At 47.2% G+C, this 14752-nt stretch overlaps 1 protein-coding gene across 1 annotated transcript in view; it reads left to right on the top strand.

The window, feature by feature from the left end:
• Positions 1-5211: 5211 nt before the first annotated feature.
• LOC144146606 (fatty acid synthase-like) overlaps positions 5212-14752 on the top strand; it is a 141234-nt gene continuing 131693 nt past the window's right edge. Inside the window, exon 1 of the mRNA XM_077678542.1 lies at positions 5212-5344. Within this exon, the coding sequence (XP_077534668.1) occupies positions 5212-5344 (133 nt within the window). The remainder of the gene's footprint in view (positions 5345-14752) is intronic.

Below are 14752 nucleotides of genomic sequence, written 5' to 3'. Positions count from 1 at the left end.
AAACTTTTGATTGCTAACCTTGGGCATCGTCCAATCACGGTGCCCCCCCTCCTGACGTCACAGCCTTTAGTTGGTGCGGCCGCCGCAAACCGCGCATAGTAGTTTTTCTTCTTTCGCGCTTTGTAAAATAATTACCGATTTGTCAACCGGATAAACGATGAATAGTGTGTTAATTTGAGCCAGTCTACACAGTGCAAGCAAAAACGGGAGCTTGACAAATTCACTTCAGTGTCCCTTTAAAGCACCCTTTCTTATAATCTTCGTGATCCGTGCTCTTATATTCTTCGTGCTCACCGCCAACTAGCCCAACATGGTACCCTCTTGGCTTACTGATCAATGACGCGCTGGCCTGTTTTTTATTCGATTCGTGCGGCTGTAGCTGAAAGGCGTCTTCAGCTCGTAAGATGAAAGATTAACCCGACGCGGGCTTGCTTCTCAGGTTTTAGGCATTTATAATACGCAGCGGGAAAGGCTTTCTGTAATGGTTACTAGCCACGTCGAACAGCGCCGATTATCCATGCACAATGATGAAATTGCGCAAACGTTCCAGTACTGGCCCGAGCGTGCCTGCGAGGGTCTTTAAGTCGGCAACGCTGCTTTGTTGTCAGCACCTGTATTATGATCATTTTCGCTCATGATCACGGCGTATCTTACATACGAAGCTGAGAGCTTCATACGAAATAGTTCTAAAAGGCACAACAATTAACACTCACCCATATTTACTTACTTTCCGGCAGCTTGCTAGGTAACTTTAAAGGCTCTTGTGTGGTCGTTTTTGTTTAACTACACTTCACTGACTTTTCCTAGTTTCCGAAAGCGGCATGGGGATTTTGCTTACTTTTACTTGGGTAATATGTACCTCGGAACTACCGGCAAGGTGCCGTTCGGCTGAAAAATATTCTTTCTTGCAATGTTTCCAGATGCACTTCCCTGCCGGTAGGGCGTCATAATTAAATGTATATAATTCAGGACTACTTCAACTTCGGAGAAGTTGGAACTGAGTTGCTGAAAGGTCAAGCCATTTTTATGATGTTGTCATACAGTTCTTATCGCTAAGACCCGGGTGTTCGTAAAATCTACAACCAATATGAGGCGTGCTGAGACTTTCAAGGAATGGTTGGAACTCGCCGTAAAAAGCCTTTGTGAAATGCGAATGACCTAATCAATGGCATCTAGTTCTCATAGCGACGGCACACAAGAAGCATGGCAGAAAGCTCGTGGAAGTTGAAGTAATCGTGCATACGAACTGCGAAAACAAGGCTGAAGCACCGAAGGACAAGACTCTTCTTGAACGCCCGGTCGCCGAGAGAAACCCTTCTTACTGACGAATAACAGCAAGGAATGAACCCTCTAGTTTGCTGAAGCCATATGTGAAAGTTTATGCTGCAATCGAGCCGAATAAATAGGCAATGTAATCATTTAGCTCTCTCGGCATAAAGACCGGCTTAAGATGAACTTTTCAAGTAGCACTGTTTATAAATCTGCTGAATAGCCGCAAAGGTGGCAGCCACTTCTGGGTTTCCCCATGGACACGCACGCAGATGAAGAATTACCTTGTTGCGTTCGTAATTTTGGGAGCTCGACAAAATTGGCAACATGAACATTGCGATTTGGAATTATTTTACGTCGGTGTTCTGCAAGCTCCACAATGTTTGTTTGCAAGTGTGCATTACATAGTTGCGCCTACCTGATGGAAGTCCGCACAGTTCGCCATGGCCGACAATAGCAAGATTTCCTTGTAGGAACTTCCTGGATCACTCCAATTTTTTCAAGCGAAGGAACAATCAGGTCATACGACACGGCTGCCTTAGAAATACCGGAAGGATAACCCATCAGCAGTTGTCCCGTCGTCCGTCTCCTGCGCCGTCTTGTTTTTGGCGCTCTAATGCTTAGAACCTGTGTGCCCCAACTTGACGAACAACCTGGAGCCCCAAGATTGTTCAGCCCGCCCAGACAGTGATAGAACGATGACAACATGCTCTTCGCTGCGCCGTCATACTTAAAGGCCGTAAATTGGTCGTCGCCTGCTGCTTCAGCCCTCACGTATTTTTCAAGAACGGGGTTAGTTGCGGACAAATGTTCAATGGTTTTTGAGGTGTCCTAGAACAATACGAAGACTCGAAAAACCAATCTTATGGGATGGGAGCAGATGATTCATCCCCTCACCAAACATATTTGTGCTCATAGGCCACTGACCCATGCATGCGTTGACTATGACAGTTGTTGTTTAAGAAAATGCTCCTGGGGGCAAGGATTATCGCGACCCTGTCTTGCTTCTAGGGTTTTGGGTACCAGTGATCGAAAGGTGGAAGTATTTTTGTTGGCAATCAATAGCCCCCGTAAAGCGGCATTGAGCGATACACGTAAAAAGCTGAGCCAACATTCAAAGTCTCTAGTGGGCGTGCTGGGACAGGATGCAGCACTCGTAAATCATGCTTCGTAGTCGACGGCTCAATGACGATCAATGGGGTTCATGACCGCAGTAAATTTGAAATCCACCGGAAGCCCGGCGTACGTGTCCTCTACTCCGCATTCCTCTCAGTGCAGCGCGAAAAATAGCGTCGGCACAAAGAAACTAGCCCAAACAAGGTGGCCAAGACTGTACAGAATGTACGAACGCCCGGAGGAAAACTTTGCTGCCGCGCTGATTGCCTCGAAACATAAGCCCTTCAGGATGGGCATTCACTACGACAACACGCAGCAAGCAGGGATAGGACACAGGCGACCCACTGTCGTGGCATCTTTTTCCCCATAAGGTTCCCTTAGTTTACGTAAGCCAGGGCCTGACATCCCTCACCAAAATGTTTCGTTGAATGACCTCGGACCGTCTCTGATTACCCCAAAGTTAACAGAAGACGCCAGTCGTGTGTATGAGCTGAATAATTAGCAGTAAATATTTATCAGTGATTGTAATGTTGGTTAGTAGGTAGAATAAAGGTGGAGTAATATGAATGAAGATCGATAAGGATCAATTAGGCTGGTATCAGGTGAATGGTGAGTTAGATTCTTACAATAATTAATAGGTCAATAAAAGCAATAACTGTTCGAGTCTGATTAACGTGCATCAGGCTACGTTTTCATGGAATATGATAAATTAGGATATATTAGGGCAGGTGGACAGGATATGGGGTGTATTAACGCGGGAAAAAAGTAACTTAAAGTGGAATGGTATAAATTGGGCAGGCTGAGCTGGATTAGGGCGCATGATGGTAGCGACGGTGAATTAAGATGTGTTAATGTTTATATTAGAAAGGCTAGAATTAAATCAGGACTTTAAAGGCACAGCTTCTGTGTCCGCGGGTGAACGTGTATAAAAATGTCCCTGTCAGAACAGAACGCCAGGCTTTCTCCTTCAAGGCACCTAAAGAACTTTGATGCCACAATAAATTGTTTTCCTGTTTTGCGACGAAGCCAGTGATTCTGGAACGGCGCAACGGGGATCTCTCTTCTTCGGACCCACATCTCACGTGCCCAGAGTCCAGCGTTTTTCCTAATGCTTCCATCACTGCAAATATTTTATATGTCTTGTAAATAGTGTTTTTGCACTGCGCGCATGTCACCATTACTACGTTGATTTGAATACGGGATATACTTTCAGAACTCCAAAATGTTTCCTCTGTTCAGAAACTAACGTGTCACTTCTACAGGTTATTTGCATCTGGTTAAGAGGCCTGTATGCAATCGGAGCATGCGAATAGCTTGGTTCCTGGTTCATGGTGAATTCCTGAGGTTCCTGGCGGCTTTATGGTAAATTGGAATTATGTTGACATTATTCCATTGCAGAGGTGCATTTATTTGACCCCGGTGTTTTGTAAATTATCTGGCTAGCTTGTCTAGTAAAACGGCGCCAGGATCCTTTAGTAGAGTCCCGTTTATTCCGTCGTCACCCTTAACTTCTCCTTTTGCAGCCCTTTTCGCGCCACCTTTTGTTAGTGCCGGTATCTTCGAGGCCAATCAGGTCTCTTCAGCACCATTGCTTCGGAGACACGTCTTGCAACATAAACTTGCAAACAACCTTACTGCTATATGTATTGCGTCGTCTACGTTGTTTCTCATGTCGGTAGTTTCATCGTTACGTGTATACCGAGTATTTTCCCAATGTTTACTTCGTTTTTTCTCTTTAGCTTCCGCCTTTAATGATGTTTCTGAAATCGTTTCATGTTTTAGGCACGAATGTCACTTTCCGTGCTTCTGTTTTCAATTTGAGACTCCCTCACTGCAATACGCTCTTTGGTTCACGTCTTTCATACCCACGGGTTTTTCCTATCTGCGTTTTCACTTGATGAGATATTTTCCTGTTTTTCTCCAAAATCTCTGCCCTGTGGTGGTTCCTGCGAAATTTATATCTGCTATGCTGTCATTCGGTGTGTCTATGATTTCTGCCGCTTTGCTGAATTGAGTGATTTTTTGCTGGCCTGTTTCTGTAGGCTGCTGTCCCTCTTTTCAAATTTTAATTTTTTACTTCTACCATTTTAGACATTTCTTTTTTTTATGAGTCCTCACTGTTGTTTGCCAGCCTGTCTACTAAAATAAAGTTTTTATATTGAAACTCCAGGGAAATAAATCTTTAAGCATAGACAAAATGCTGTAGAACATGTCCGTTTCTGACGAGCAAAAGAATGAACCATCGGCCTGACGGCTGAGCATTAACAAGAAAAAAAGGATAAATTGGCAAAGCAACAATTTTCTTTTGCTGCTCTTGTGGTGGCGTGACAACTGCAGCGTAGATAAAACCAGCTGCGTTTTCATCTGCTGGGAACGGCGCTTTCAGCCATTACGTTCTATTTTCCTGGTACTAAGGTTTCCAAGCGAAGTGGAGGTACACCCGACATTTTGTGAGCGCGTACGTATTACAATGTGATAAGAGCAATGTGATAAGAACAATGTGATGAGAGCTTCAAATTGATCAGGTACAATTCGCGGCTTCATAATGCCCTTTTTAAGAACTCTCTTAATTGATTTGTCCATGGAAGGTCTGACAAGGCCGGAATAAATAATTCAGAAACTATTGGGATAGGACTCACGTTGTTTACTAATATTGTGCTATGTTTTAAAAACACAAAAACCCTCGGTAGTATTGTTTGGCCCCGTATGGTGAGTCACCTTTAAGATAGTGAGCAGTGCACTTCTGAAACTTAACAGTATTTCTGTGACGTTCTTTTACTGCACTAAAACTTTCTTCATTTGTAATTTTATACTTTGCAGGCAATTATGAATGCGGATGATCTTGTCATCAGTGGCTTCTCGGCCATTTTCCCCGACGCTGACTGTTTGTCTGAGTTCCAGAAAAAGCTCTATGAAGGAGTTGACATGGTCACAGCCGACGGTCTCCGCTGGCCCCCAGGTAGGCGCAGATGTATGCGTTGTAACTGCACAGTAAAGTACGAGCCTACAAATTTGGTTTTACGCGCCGAAGATATACCTGATATGCCAGGAGCGGACTCAGGGAGAGATATGGAGTATATATACTGCACTGGGGTCTTTCGAGCGCCCATACGTGTGACAGCATGCTACAGACAACGGGCACGTCTACAGAAAACGCCATACATGTGGTGTTGTGGCGGATGCTATAGTGTGCTACAAGCGATGCATAACATATTTACAATGCCAATTACATCGCCGCAAAGTGAACTGGAGTAGGTTTTTATATAGGGAGCCCATCTTGAGGTCCATAACCGCTTACCCCGTCCTCGGCTACAGGCCGATATCTCTGTCTAACGTGGATTACAAGACATTCATGAAGATGCGAGCACGCAGGCTACCGATTGTAATCACAAGTCTGATAGGTTCGCACCAAACGTGCGGGATTCAGGGGCCATGGCTGCCCGAAACGGAGACGATCAACTTCAATGCACGGTCTTCCAGATGAAGGTGATGGAATGGCGAATACGCATCGGGAGATTCAACACACTCCCGCCCGCGCTAACGTTCACGTCTGCGTTAGTACGCATCGTCCTCCAATGTTCTGGCATAATCGCTGCGGCGAAAACCGAACTTTCTGGCGGCTAGACGGCTTCAGCTGGCGCCGCGTATTGATCCCGTTGCTGCGGTATTCTCTAACACGTTTCTTATGGTACGATGCTCGCTCAAAGAGCCCCGTGAAGTGGCACCTTGAACTGCTCATTCCGTTGCGAGCTGATGAGCTGCTCCTGGTTCATTTCGGACTTGCCTACACTGAGTTGCGGTTTATCCTTGAACGCGCAGATTGTTTACCGGTCGTTCGTAACGAAGCGGGTCACTTTTCATCTTGCGCCTCGCGACAGCGGTGCTTTGCTTGACGACCCGTGGCCTGCGGTCACGCGTCGTGGGAGAAGATCGAGACGGTGTCAAAAGACAGCGGGCTGTATTTTCATAAAAGTCACCAGAGGACGTCACTGTGATCGTCCGTTTCCTCGTTTCAAGGGCTGGTCGCATTTCCCTCCCGCCCGTGAGAAAATCACTGCGAGGATGAACAAAAGGCCCACAATCCTAAAAGGTTGGCTTCGGGTCCATAAGGTCAATCCTTGAAGAGCTGTAGGGAAATGCTGTCCGCCTTTGTTTCCAGCGGTGAATGCGCCGTCATGCAGCTCTCAGCATAGCCTGGTGTCGCCAAACCGAAGAGCACGTCAACCAAACTCTGTACCCAGCCTCTTGAAAGGTTTAATATTCCACAGTCTTGCAGCAATTTCCCGAAAGGCGTTGTCGGTAACTGTCACTGTCTCGGTGGCGTGGTAGCTCGTGTGAAGACAGTCAAGCCGCGTTCTTAGAAATGTATTGTAACTACTTCCGATGGGTCTTTCGGAAGTTTCTTCTTCTCGCGAGCTCGTTTTCGTGCTCGTTGTCTGCTGACTGTATGGTTCTTGTGGTTCTCGAACAGCCCTCGCGGTCTCCTCGCAATGCAGAAAAGTTGTAAGTAAGAGTGGTGCAGATTCCTTATCTCCAGGAATACGGAAGGACTCATATCTGTGTCCTGATGCAACCTCCCGGAGTACTACGATTGGTGCTAGCCGGCCTTTACGAAGGTCCGATAATGATTCACTCTTCATGAAGTCGCCAACAAAGATGTACTGGAACTCAAGCTCACATGGTAGTGGCTCTATCCTTTCGTTCACGTCGTTTACTTCACGCGTTGTGTCGTCTACTTGGACGGGAGCAGCTGAGTTGTCCTTGTATGCGGCTGGCGTGGCCTCGCGTTCTTCACAGTTGTTTTTCGCTGGATCGCTCGACGCTACCTCGGTGCTGGCTCCCGCGTTGTCAATATCTGAAACGTGGCTGAGGGCCGTCATCTCGACACGGCACCGAAACCCCTTGCACCCGAGTGACTCACCGTTGAAAGTTGAAACCTGCAGCTTCGGCAAGACAACTGGCGAAGTCGATGTGTCCGAGCCTACGCGGGAGGCGTGGTTTGGACGGGGTGAAGTTCCCTTTCCGGTAAACGTAATGCCGGCTACCCGCAGCCGACTTAGGGCCCCGCATATCCTTTCCTGGTAGTGCAAAACGTCGTAACAATCGTGTCCGAACTCGTCTCCTTCCAGCAGCTCACCTATCATGTCGTTCAGCTTGTTGGGTTCGGCGTCTTTCTGTTCTAGCTCGTTAATAGCCACCTGCAAGTTAAACGCAGACGGTGAGAGAGCTTGGCGGAGCTCAGTCGGTGCCTTTAGAAGCCTCGTAACAGCAGCGCGAAGCACCTTCCTCAACGAATGCAGGGTGCCCAGGTCATCACCAGCTTGGTACTTGGAGGACGTACAGGATATCCCAAGCGTGGTACCCTGGACGTGACGGTGCGTATCTGCGTCCTGTTGAAGGTTCCGGTCTGTCGTAGGTGCGCGGTCACGGCCAGGCATACCGATCTCCGGCTTAGGGAGGGACACCTGCGGTCAACGGCAGTCATAATCACGGGTTTGTACGAACCTCAAGCCGGAAGGGACGCCGGTGGTCTCCTTCGTCGCGTATGGTCAACCTCCCGGGTTTAACGGCACCAAAATGGTACGCAAGAACGATGCAAGGCAGACCGGGGCCGTAGCTGCCCGAAACCGGGACGATCAACTTTAATGCACGGTCTACATGATGATCGCGATGGAATGGCGCATACCCATCGGGAAATTTAACAAATGCTGCACACACATTCTTCGCCTATCTCATGGTTCATGCCCTTTGGCTGACCACCATGAAACATCTTTTGAGGAGGCGAAAGGACAGAGGTGGCAGGAACGATCGAGGATGCTGAGCAATGCATTTACAGGATAAGGGGATCTATGAACAAGCGGCCATAGCAGTCCCGGGCAGGTTGCGTGCTGCCTACCCCTTAGTCCTCGTAAATGATGGATAAACAAGGCGCTGCCCGGCACTTCGCCCTTTTCCTGTCGTGACATATGCCCCGGCTAGAAGGGACCGAAAAGCTTGAGGCCGCATGGGAGTGATGAAAGCGATCAAGTTTAGCAATGTGACGACCACAAACCGGCAATGAGTGCCTTACGCTTCAGATGATGAAGATGCCGTTAGTGATGCCCGGTCCCTCATCAACGCCTTCGTCAGGATTGGGACTAAATATCTAAGATAGTCGGAACCGCGTCGGACGAGTGGGCTGGGGAAACGACATCTTCCGTTCTCGTTTAGCCTCGGCTGGTCACGGCTGGTCTTCATGGGCTTGGCATAAGCTCGAGACACGGGGCGGGGACGCGGTTGAGCTGTGTTCATAGGGTGCTGGGGCTCAGCCCCATGGCCGTTGTAGCCGAGCAGCTGGAAGAAATATATTATGGTCGAAATTTTTTCTTTCCAGGACGAGAAGGAATAAGCTTCGTCCGCACGTGTTCAGAGGTTTTTTGTCCACGTAGCCTTGCCACGTAGTTGCCGAATGATCCGGTCCTGCAGGTGCAGTTGATCATTGAGAGAGGGGATGGTGAGGCTTGTGGTGTATGTTACAGATTAAACTTGGTGTGTACAATACTTTTCCCACTTTGAAGTGTACTATTATTTGTGTTGTACACAAGGCGCAAGTAGCACTGTGCTCTGGGGACTAGATAAGGTTAAGGCATGGGCGGAACTTTGTTAGAGTTGTCGCCATGAAACCTTAGATTGTTCGAAAAACTGGAAGGGCGAAGAAACATATTTTGCCGAGGCGGTAGTGAGCGAACGTTCATCTCTAGGTTTGTCGTACAGGTAGCTTCTGAGTTCCCTGTCTCCTTTAGGACGTGCTGAAAGTGTGAGCGCATAAACGGCGGCATGTTCTGCCTCGGTCAACTTCAGAAAACCGTGGATCGGGGTTCAGAGAATGCTGATGGCCAGTGTGGGTTCAATCTCAGGCTGAATTTTTGAAGCTTGGTCACAGATTGTTTTTGTTCAATACCGTTGTTTGGAGTGGAACAAAGAAGAAAAGAAGGTGGGTGTCATTTTTCTATTCCGGAAACGCGCATGCCGTAGCTGCTGCCTTATCCCGGGAGACATGGTTGACCTCATACCCAAGGCGTGCGCTGGTCATCCTGCATTCCCACCACTCCGTGGAGGCGGAAGGGAGAGGCTTAGGGGGGTCGGGACATTCCAACACGAAGTGATAGGTGGTATTGGATGTGTGTTGCGTTTCGGGCAGACGTATGGGAATGTCGTGGGAGATACGTAATGCAGCAGGGTCGAGTTGCTTTGGCCATTTTGAATAAGATATACTCATGACAAATTATAATCATTGGTGGCTGCAAGCGATATGAATATTTCTTCGGCAATAACCGATTGGGTCTTTCGGCAGCAACAGATAGGGCCTTTCCTGCTGTTATCGTGGCCTGTAGGAGAAGGCCGAAGCGGTAGGGCATCATATGGCGTCGGTGTGGTGGTTGTCTTGGCTGGAGTGGTATTAGTAGAAGGGGGTTCAGATACAGGTATTATGTTCTGGTTAGGAGAGATATTATTAATTCGTTAGGGACGCCTCAACCACGGACAAAATCAATGGAATTCAAAGATTAGTACTACTGCCGCCTCAAACATAACATTGAACACACTTGAAGCTGAACAATGCACCAGAAGCGGTAAAGAAAACGCTCCGAAATGTTTGTTCGAATTCGATTGTTTTCTGATTTCAAGTGAAGGTAGTATTTGCTGAGTTGCGCCGTCGGTAGTACCTTACGTCAGAAACGCATTGCAGCAAAGCCGACTTCGTTTCCGTGTTCTAATGGCGAAGATGATTATGATGATAATTACGCCCTTGAAGGGTTTCGAAAGTACGCACTACGGATACGGATACGCACAACGACCAGGGATAAAGTGTTCATTGTGCCCTTTTCGAGCTTATAGATTCAATTTACGTGCTCTCCATCCGCAGCTTTCACTCACCGTTCACAGCTGGCACGGGCACGCGTGCATAAGTGTCGCGCTATATCAGGCCACGATGTGAGCCAATCAGCGTCGTCGATCGCAGCACGCTACTTTGCAGGTGCGGTCGCTCACTGTCATCCGGCAGTTCACCTTTGTAGGACATGGGTAGGTAGCACGTGGTTCGCTCGGCGGAAGAGTCGGTGGCCATTGAAGAACTTAAACGCTCCCGATAATCGCAGAATGATCTAGAAAAACAGATACCACAAATTTTCGTTGGGGTGAAACTGAGCGAAACTAGAGGCTTTCGTTTTTGTCGATCGATGGTTTTATGTTTTCATTTCGGTCCCTGCATTTTGATTTCTGGAACCAGTTTTGTCATTTTGCTGCCACCGGGTTTCAGTATCGGTCGTTTTTTTTTACAGTAGTCAAGCCTCGCATGCACGCCTGCTTCCGGAGGGAAGGTGCTCGTTTATTTTTTGGGGTATAAGTATGGTGGTACCGTTTTTACGTCGTGTTTCCACACCACAGAACCTTAGACCCTCTGGGCGCACCTGTTACAGAAATAACACACCGTATAAATTCACAGCCCACATGGGTACACTTAGACGTTGAAGGAGATTGGAAGCTGAAGAAGGCATGCGGTAGACTTCTCGGCGCGTGGTAGAGATTCCCAGGTGGTCATATTATTACGAAATCCCTACATCGGGACCATAGCCTATGTTTAGCTTGTGCGCATTAAACCACAAGAACTTCGTTTTTAATCTCCTAAGGCATATAATTGGAATATTTATGCGTAGTATGTGACCGGTCACGGTATCATGACCGCGCTTCCTTGCGGAGATGTGTGTAACTATAAGCTTGCAGAGATTGGCGAAAGATGAGTTTACAGAGATTGGCAAGAGACGACATTACAAAGATTTGCGCACTTTGAGCCGCGATACTCTGCGCACAGGGCTGCGATTTACTCCCTGACTGCAAAAGATGTACCACTGCTGAACTGCTTTTATACCGATCACCGACGTTCCAAGCCGTTCATAATTGTTACTGAGTACCCTTCAGCTTATCATCGTCCCTTCGAAATTACATCCTGTAGTTTGTAAGTCTCAAAACGTTGCTGTTTGGTGTCTGCCAGACGTTTTAATATCTCTCAATTGTACTAGTATTCGAGCAGACATGACCGGTATAGATGGCAACAGAAAGGAAATCGCCTCCTACCGTAAATCTGGAGAGAGCTTGGACACAAAACGTATCATGGAACACAACACGTAACCATTAATGTTGACGAGGGTTGATTATTATGAGTTCAATCAAATGCGAATCAATCAGGAACGCTAAACATCCATCGTCACAAAGGAAAATGGAGGTGTAGCTATTTATAGCAGCAATTACTTGTTTTCAATTTATTGACAAACCAGGATCACCAGCAAAAAACAAACACCTTGCCGGCGATCAGGCATTAAAGGCCCATTGTGATCAACTCAATTACGTAGAAGATTACTCTCGGCTGTTCCTGTGTTAATGCGGAGAATTCTTGAAGGAATTATCCCAAGCCAAAAAAACTATTCCGTGTTTGTGACAGGAAACCCCGGTGTAAAAAATCTGCCTCTTTTGCTAGCTGGACATCTATCAAAAAATGCGTTCGATATCCTATTGAAAATGCGATTGGGTGTGGGCGTGCAGCAAAATGCGCAACACAAACACATCCGAGTCGGGATCTTACGCCAAAGTGGGAGGAGTGTCCTGGTCGCAGGCATGTAGGTGGAGGTTATGCCATTATTGTGCGCAGCTGCTGCCCTGGTAAGTGATGGACGGGTAACATGTCCCGTTGGTTCGCAAAGGGTGGCCTAGCTTGTACCACACTAATAATCACTGCTCTCGATTTACGCTGTGGAAGGCCCAGACATGTTCGGAGGGCATGCTATCGTTTGCCCTGAAGGGCCAGAATGTTTCTGCGACACGTACAAGAGAGGAAACGCAAGCTGTACAGTAGAGACTACACAAAATGTCCATTGTAGAGTTTGGCATTGACTTCGCGAGCATTTCGACGTATGTATGCCAGTCATCTCGGAATACGGGACACTGTGGTTCGGCTCTCTCTCAAAAACCGTGTTTTCAGTTCAAGAGACGTTTCTGTTAGCATCTACGTAGAAAAATGTGTTTTGCATGTCGAGGGCCCTTTCGCCCTGGCCGTCAAAAAGTTATTCGTACAGGCGCAGTCATGAACAAAGGAAACGCGAACACGAAAAAATAAACCAGAACACACAAATACGGCTATTTATTTCCTTGAAAGTCAATATGACGCGTGGCTTAGTTACAAAAACAAAGTTGTGAAATGTGGCTTTCCAAAAATATCAAAGCGCTCTATTATACGGCATATAGAAACAGTATTTCTCAAATTTGCGTGTTTTGGGTAATATTTTCGTATTCGCGTTTTATTTGTCTATGACTGCACGTGTAGTAATTGGAACACGGGAGCTGGAGCCGAATCGTATCGGAGTCGTTACAAGGGGCCAAACGCGCATGCTCTAATACCGACGGCGATATTCCATCTTTATTTCTCAGTCAGGGGCCGTGAACCGATAACCGTATCTCCCTCAGCAGGGAATCATTCTTTAGCCCTCTGCGCGTGTAAATGAAAACGTTATCCAAAGGAAATATAAGAATTGGTATTTTAGGCACTCAAATAAAGCAAAGTGTCGCGTTTATTGCTTAATTTCACCTTTTTTATTTAATTTAGTCGCTGACGTGATATAATGGTTCTGTATATATATTAAAAGAAGCCGTTTAACTTTCGGATAGCCAAGGCACGGCTGCCTCTCTCGGAGGTGCATAAAAGTACGCTCGCGTTTCGGTCGACGTTTTTCACTTGCGTTCTAAGCGTCGTTGAGATGTGTGGCACCTTTGCCTATTCGTAATCGCTTTCTCTGTTTCATCGCTGGTGTTCACAACTGAATAAGCGGAGTCCGCGTAGCGCGCTCGCCTCACACGGGGCAGCCATCTTAAAATTCCGCGTGATAGCGTGAGCTGTGGCAACGGTCCGCTAAGAGGCCCCGGATAAGGGAGCGACCCCGCTCCAGTATCGCCGCTAGCGCCCTAGCGCACCACGCATGCGCAATGGCGCTCCCGCTTGCTATCGGGGTGGAGAGGACCGTCAGAAACGGTGAGCCAAATCTCTCTAATAGCGCACAATCTTTTTTACCGTATCTATTTATTCCCTTCATTCTCCTTCAGTAACATAGTTGAGCTCCCTACTTCAGTGCGAGCTTTGTTGCATTATCACCTTCCCTGCCATCACCGCCGCCACGCTATCGTCTGCTGCTGTGTTACAAGCTTATGGCGTGATGACAGAAAAAGACGGCCGTGACCATCGGTTGTACGACGCGCTAAGGAGAGCAAAACGCTACGCCTGATAACGGTGGAATGTACCGTTGCCGCCGGTTGACTCATTTGTCAAGCTCGAACTCAATCAGCACAGTAACGAATAAAAGTCAGATTTCTTTGTTATTTTTCTCTTGAAATCGATCATGTGACCCTCCAGCGTACAAGGAGGAGTGTGGATCATGCGTTGAGTTCTTTGTAACGGAGAGGCTTGCACTGCCCTTTTATGTTATGGTTACGTCAAACAAATAATTGCTGTTTTATTGCGAAACATAAAAACAATTAGAGACATCATTTTATGCTCCGTTTTCGGTGACTCGGAAACAGTCAAAACTATAACTTCTTTCGCTACAAAACAGTTTTAAGCCGCGCGTCCTGTGAAGGTGAGCCTACTATAAATTCACTAAAATTTCACGCCGCCAAATGTCGTGAACTTTTTTGCCCTATTTCAAGACGACGGCAGCCGCCATTTGCAACATGTTACATAACAGCACGTCACTTTTACGTAGGCTGAAGTTGCCAATGTGTGACAAAAGCGTTCCCGCCAACTGTTTATATTACGTCGTGTCTTCTCAGTCAATGACATAGATCGTGCGACATACAAGCCGTATTATTGTTGAATAGCGAAGACAGGCCTACGTTGTCATGTCCGCCGCTGCATTTCGTCTAGTTTTTCATTGCCGGCCAAAAATTAAGCGCATTTAGGCAAACTTCATAACTGGAGAAATAAGGCAAACTTCAGAACTGGAGCGAGTAAACGCCGTAAAATGTCAAAAAGACGAGAGCTCAACCGAAAGCACGCGACCAAAAGTGAAAGCCAATCAGGCAAAGCTTCCCGCAAATTCCCAGTTCACGGTGAATTTACGGCGTCAAGAATAGGGCCGCAACTTCTTGTAACGTGGCTACGATTATGCACGCATCAAGCTGGTCCCAGAGATGGCGCTGAGAGCAGACAGAGATAACAAGTCTGAAAAGAAATACCAGATTTTCATATTCCTCCTTCTCCGCAGCTCGCATGCACTGGACGCGTGCGAGATACGCTCCAGATGTGTCTCTTCTATCAGCGCCGACGCTGAAACCGCTAGGCTAGGTT

This window comes from Haemaphysalis longicornis, unplaced genomic scaffold, assembly GCF_048455015.1.
Source record: "Haemaphysalis longicornis isolate Haplotype H1 unplaced genomic scaffold, Haemaphysalis longicornis Haplotype H1 scaffold_7, whole genome shotgun sequence".
Taxonomy (NCBI): Eukaryota; Metazoa; Arthropoda; class Arachnida; order Ixodida; family Ixodidae; genus Haemaphysalis; species Haemaphysalis longicornis.
This window is presented reverse-complemented; position numbering and strand designations above follow the sequence as displayed.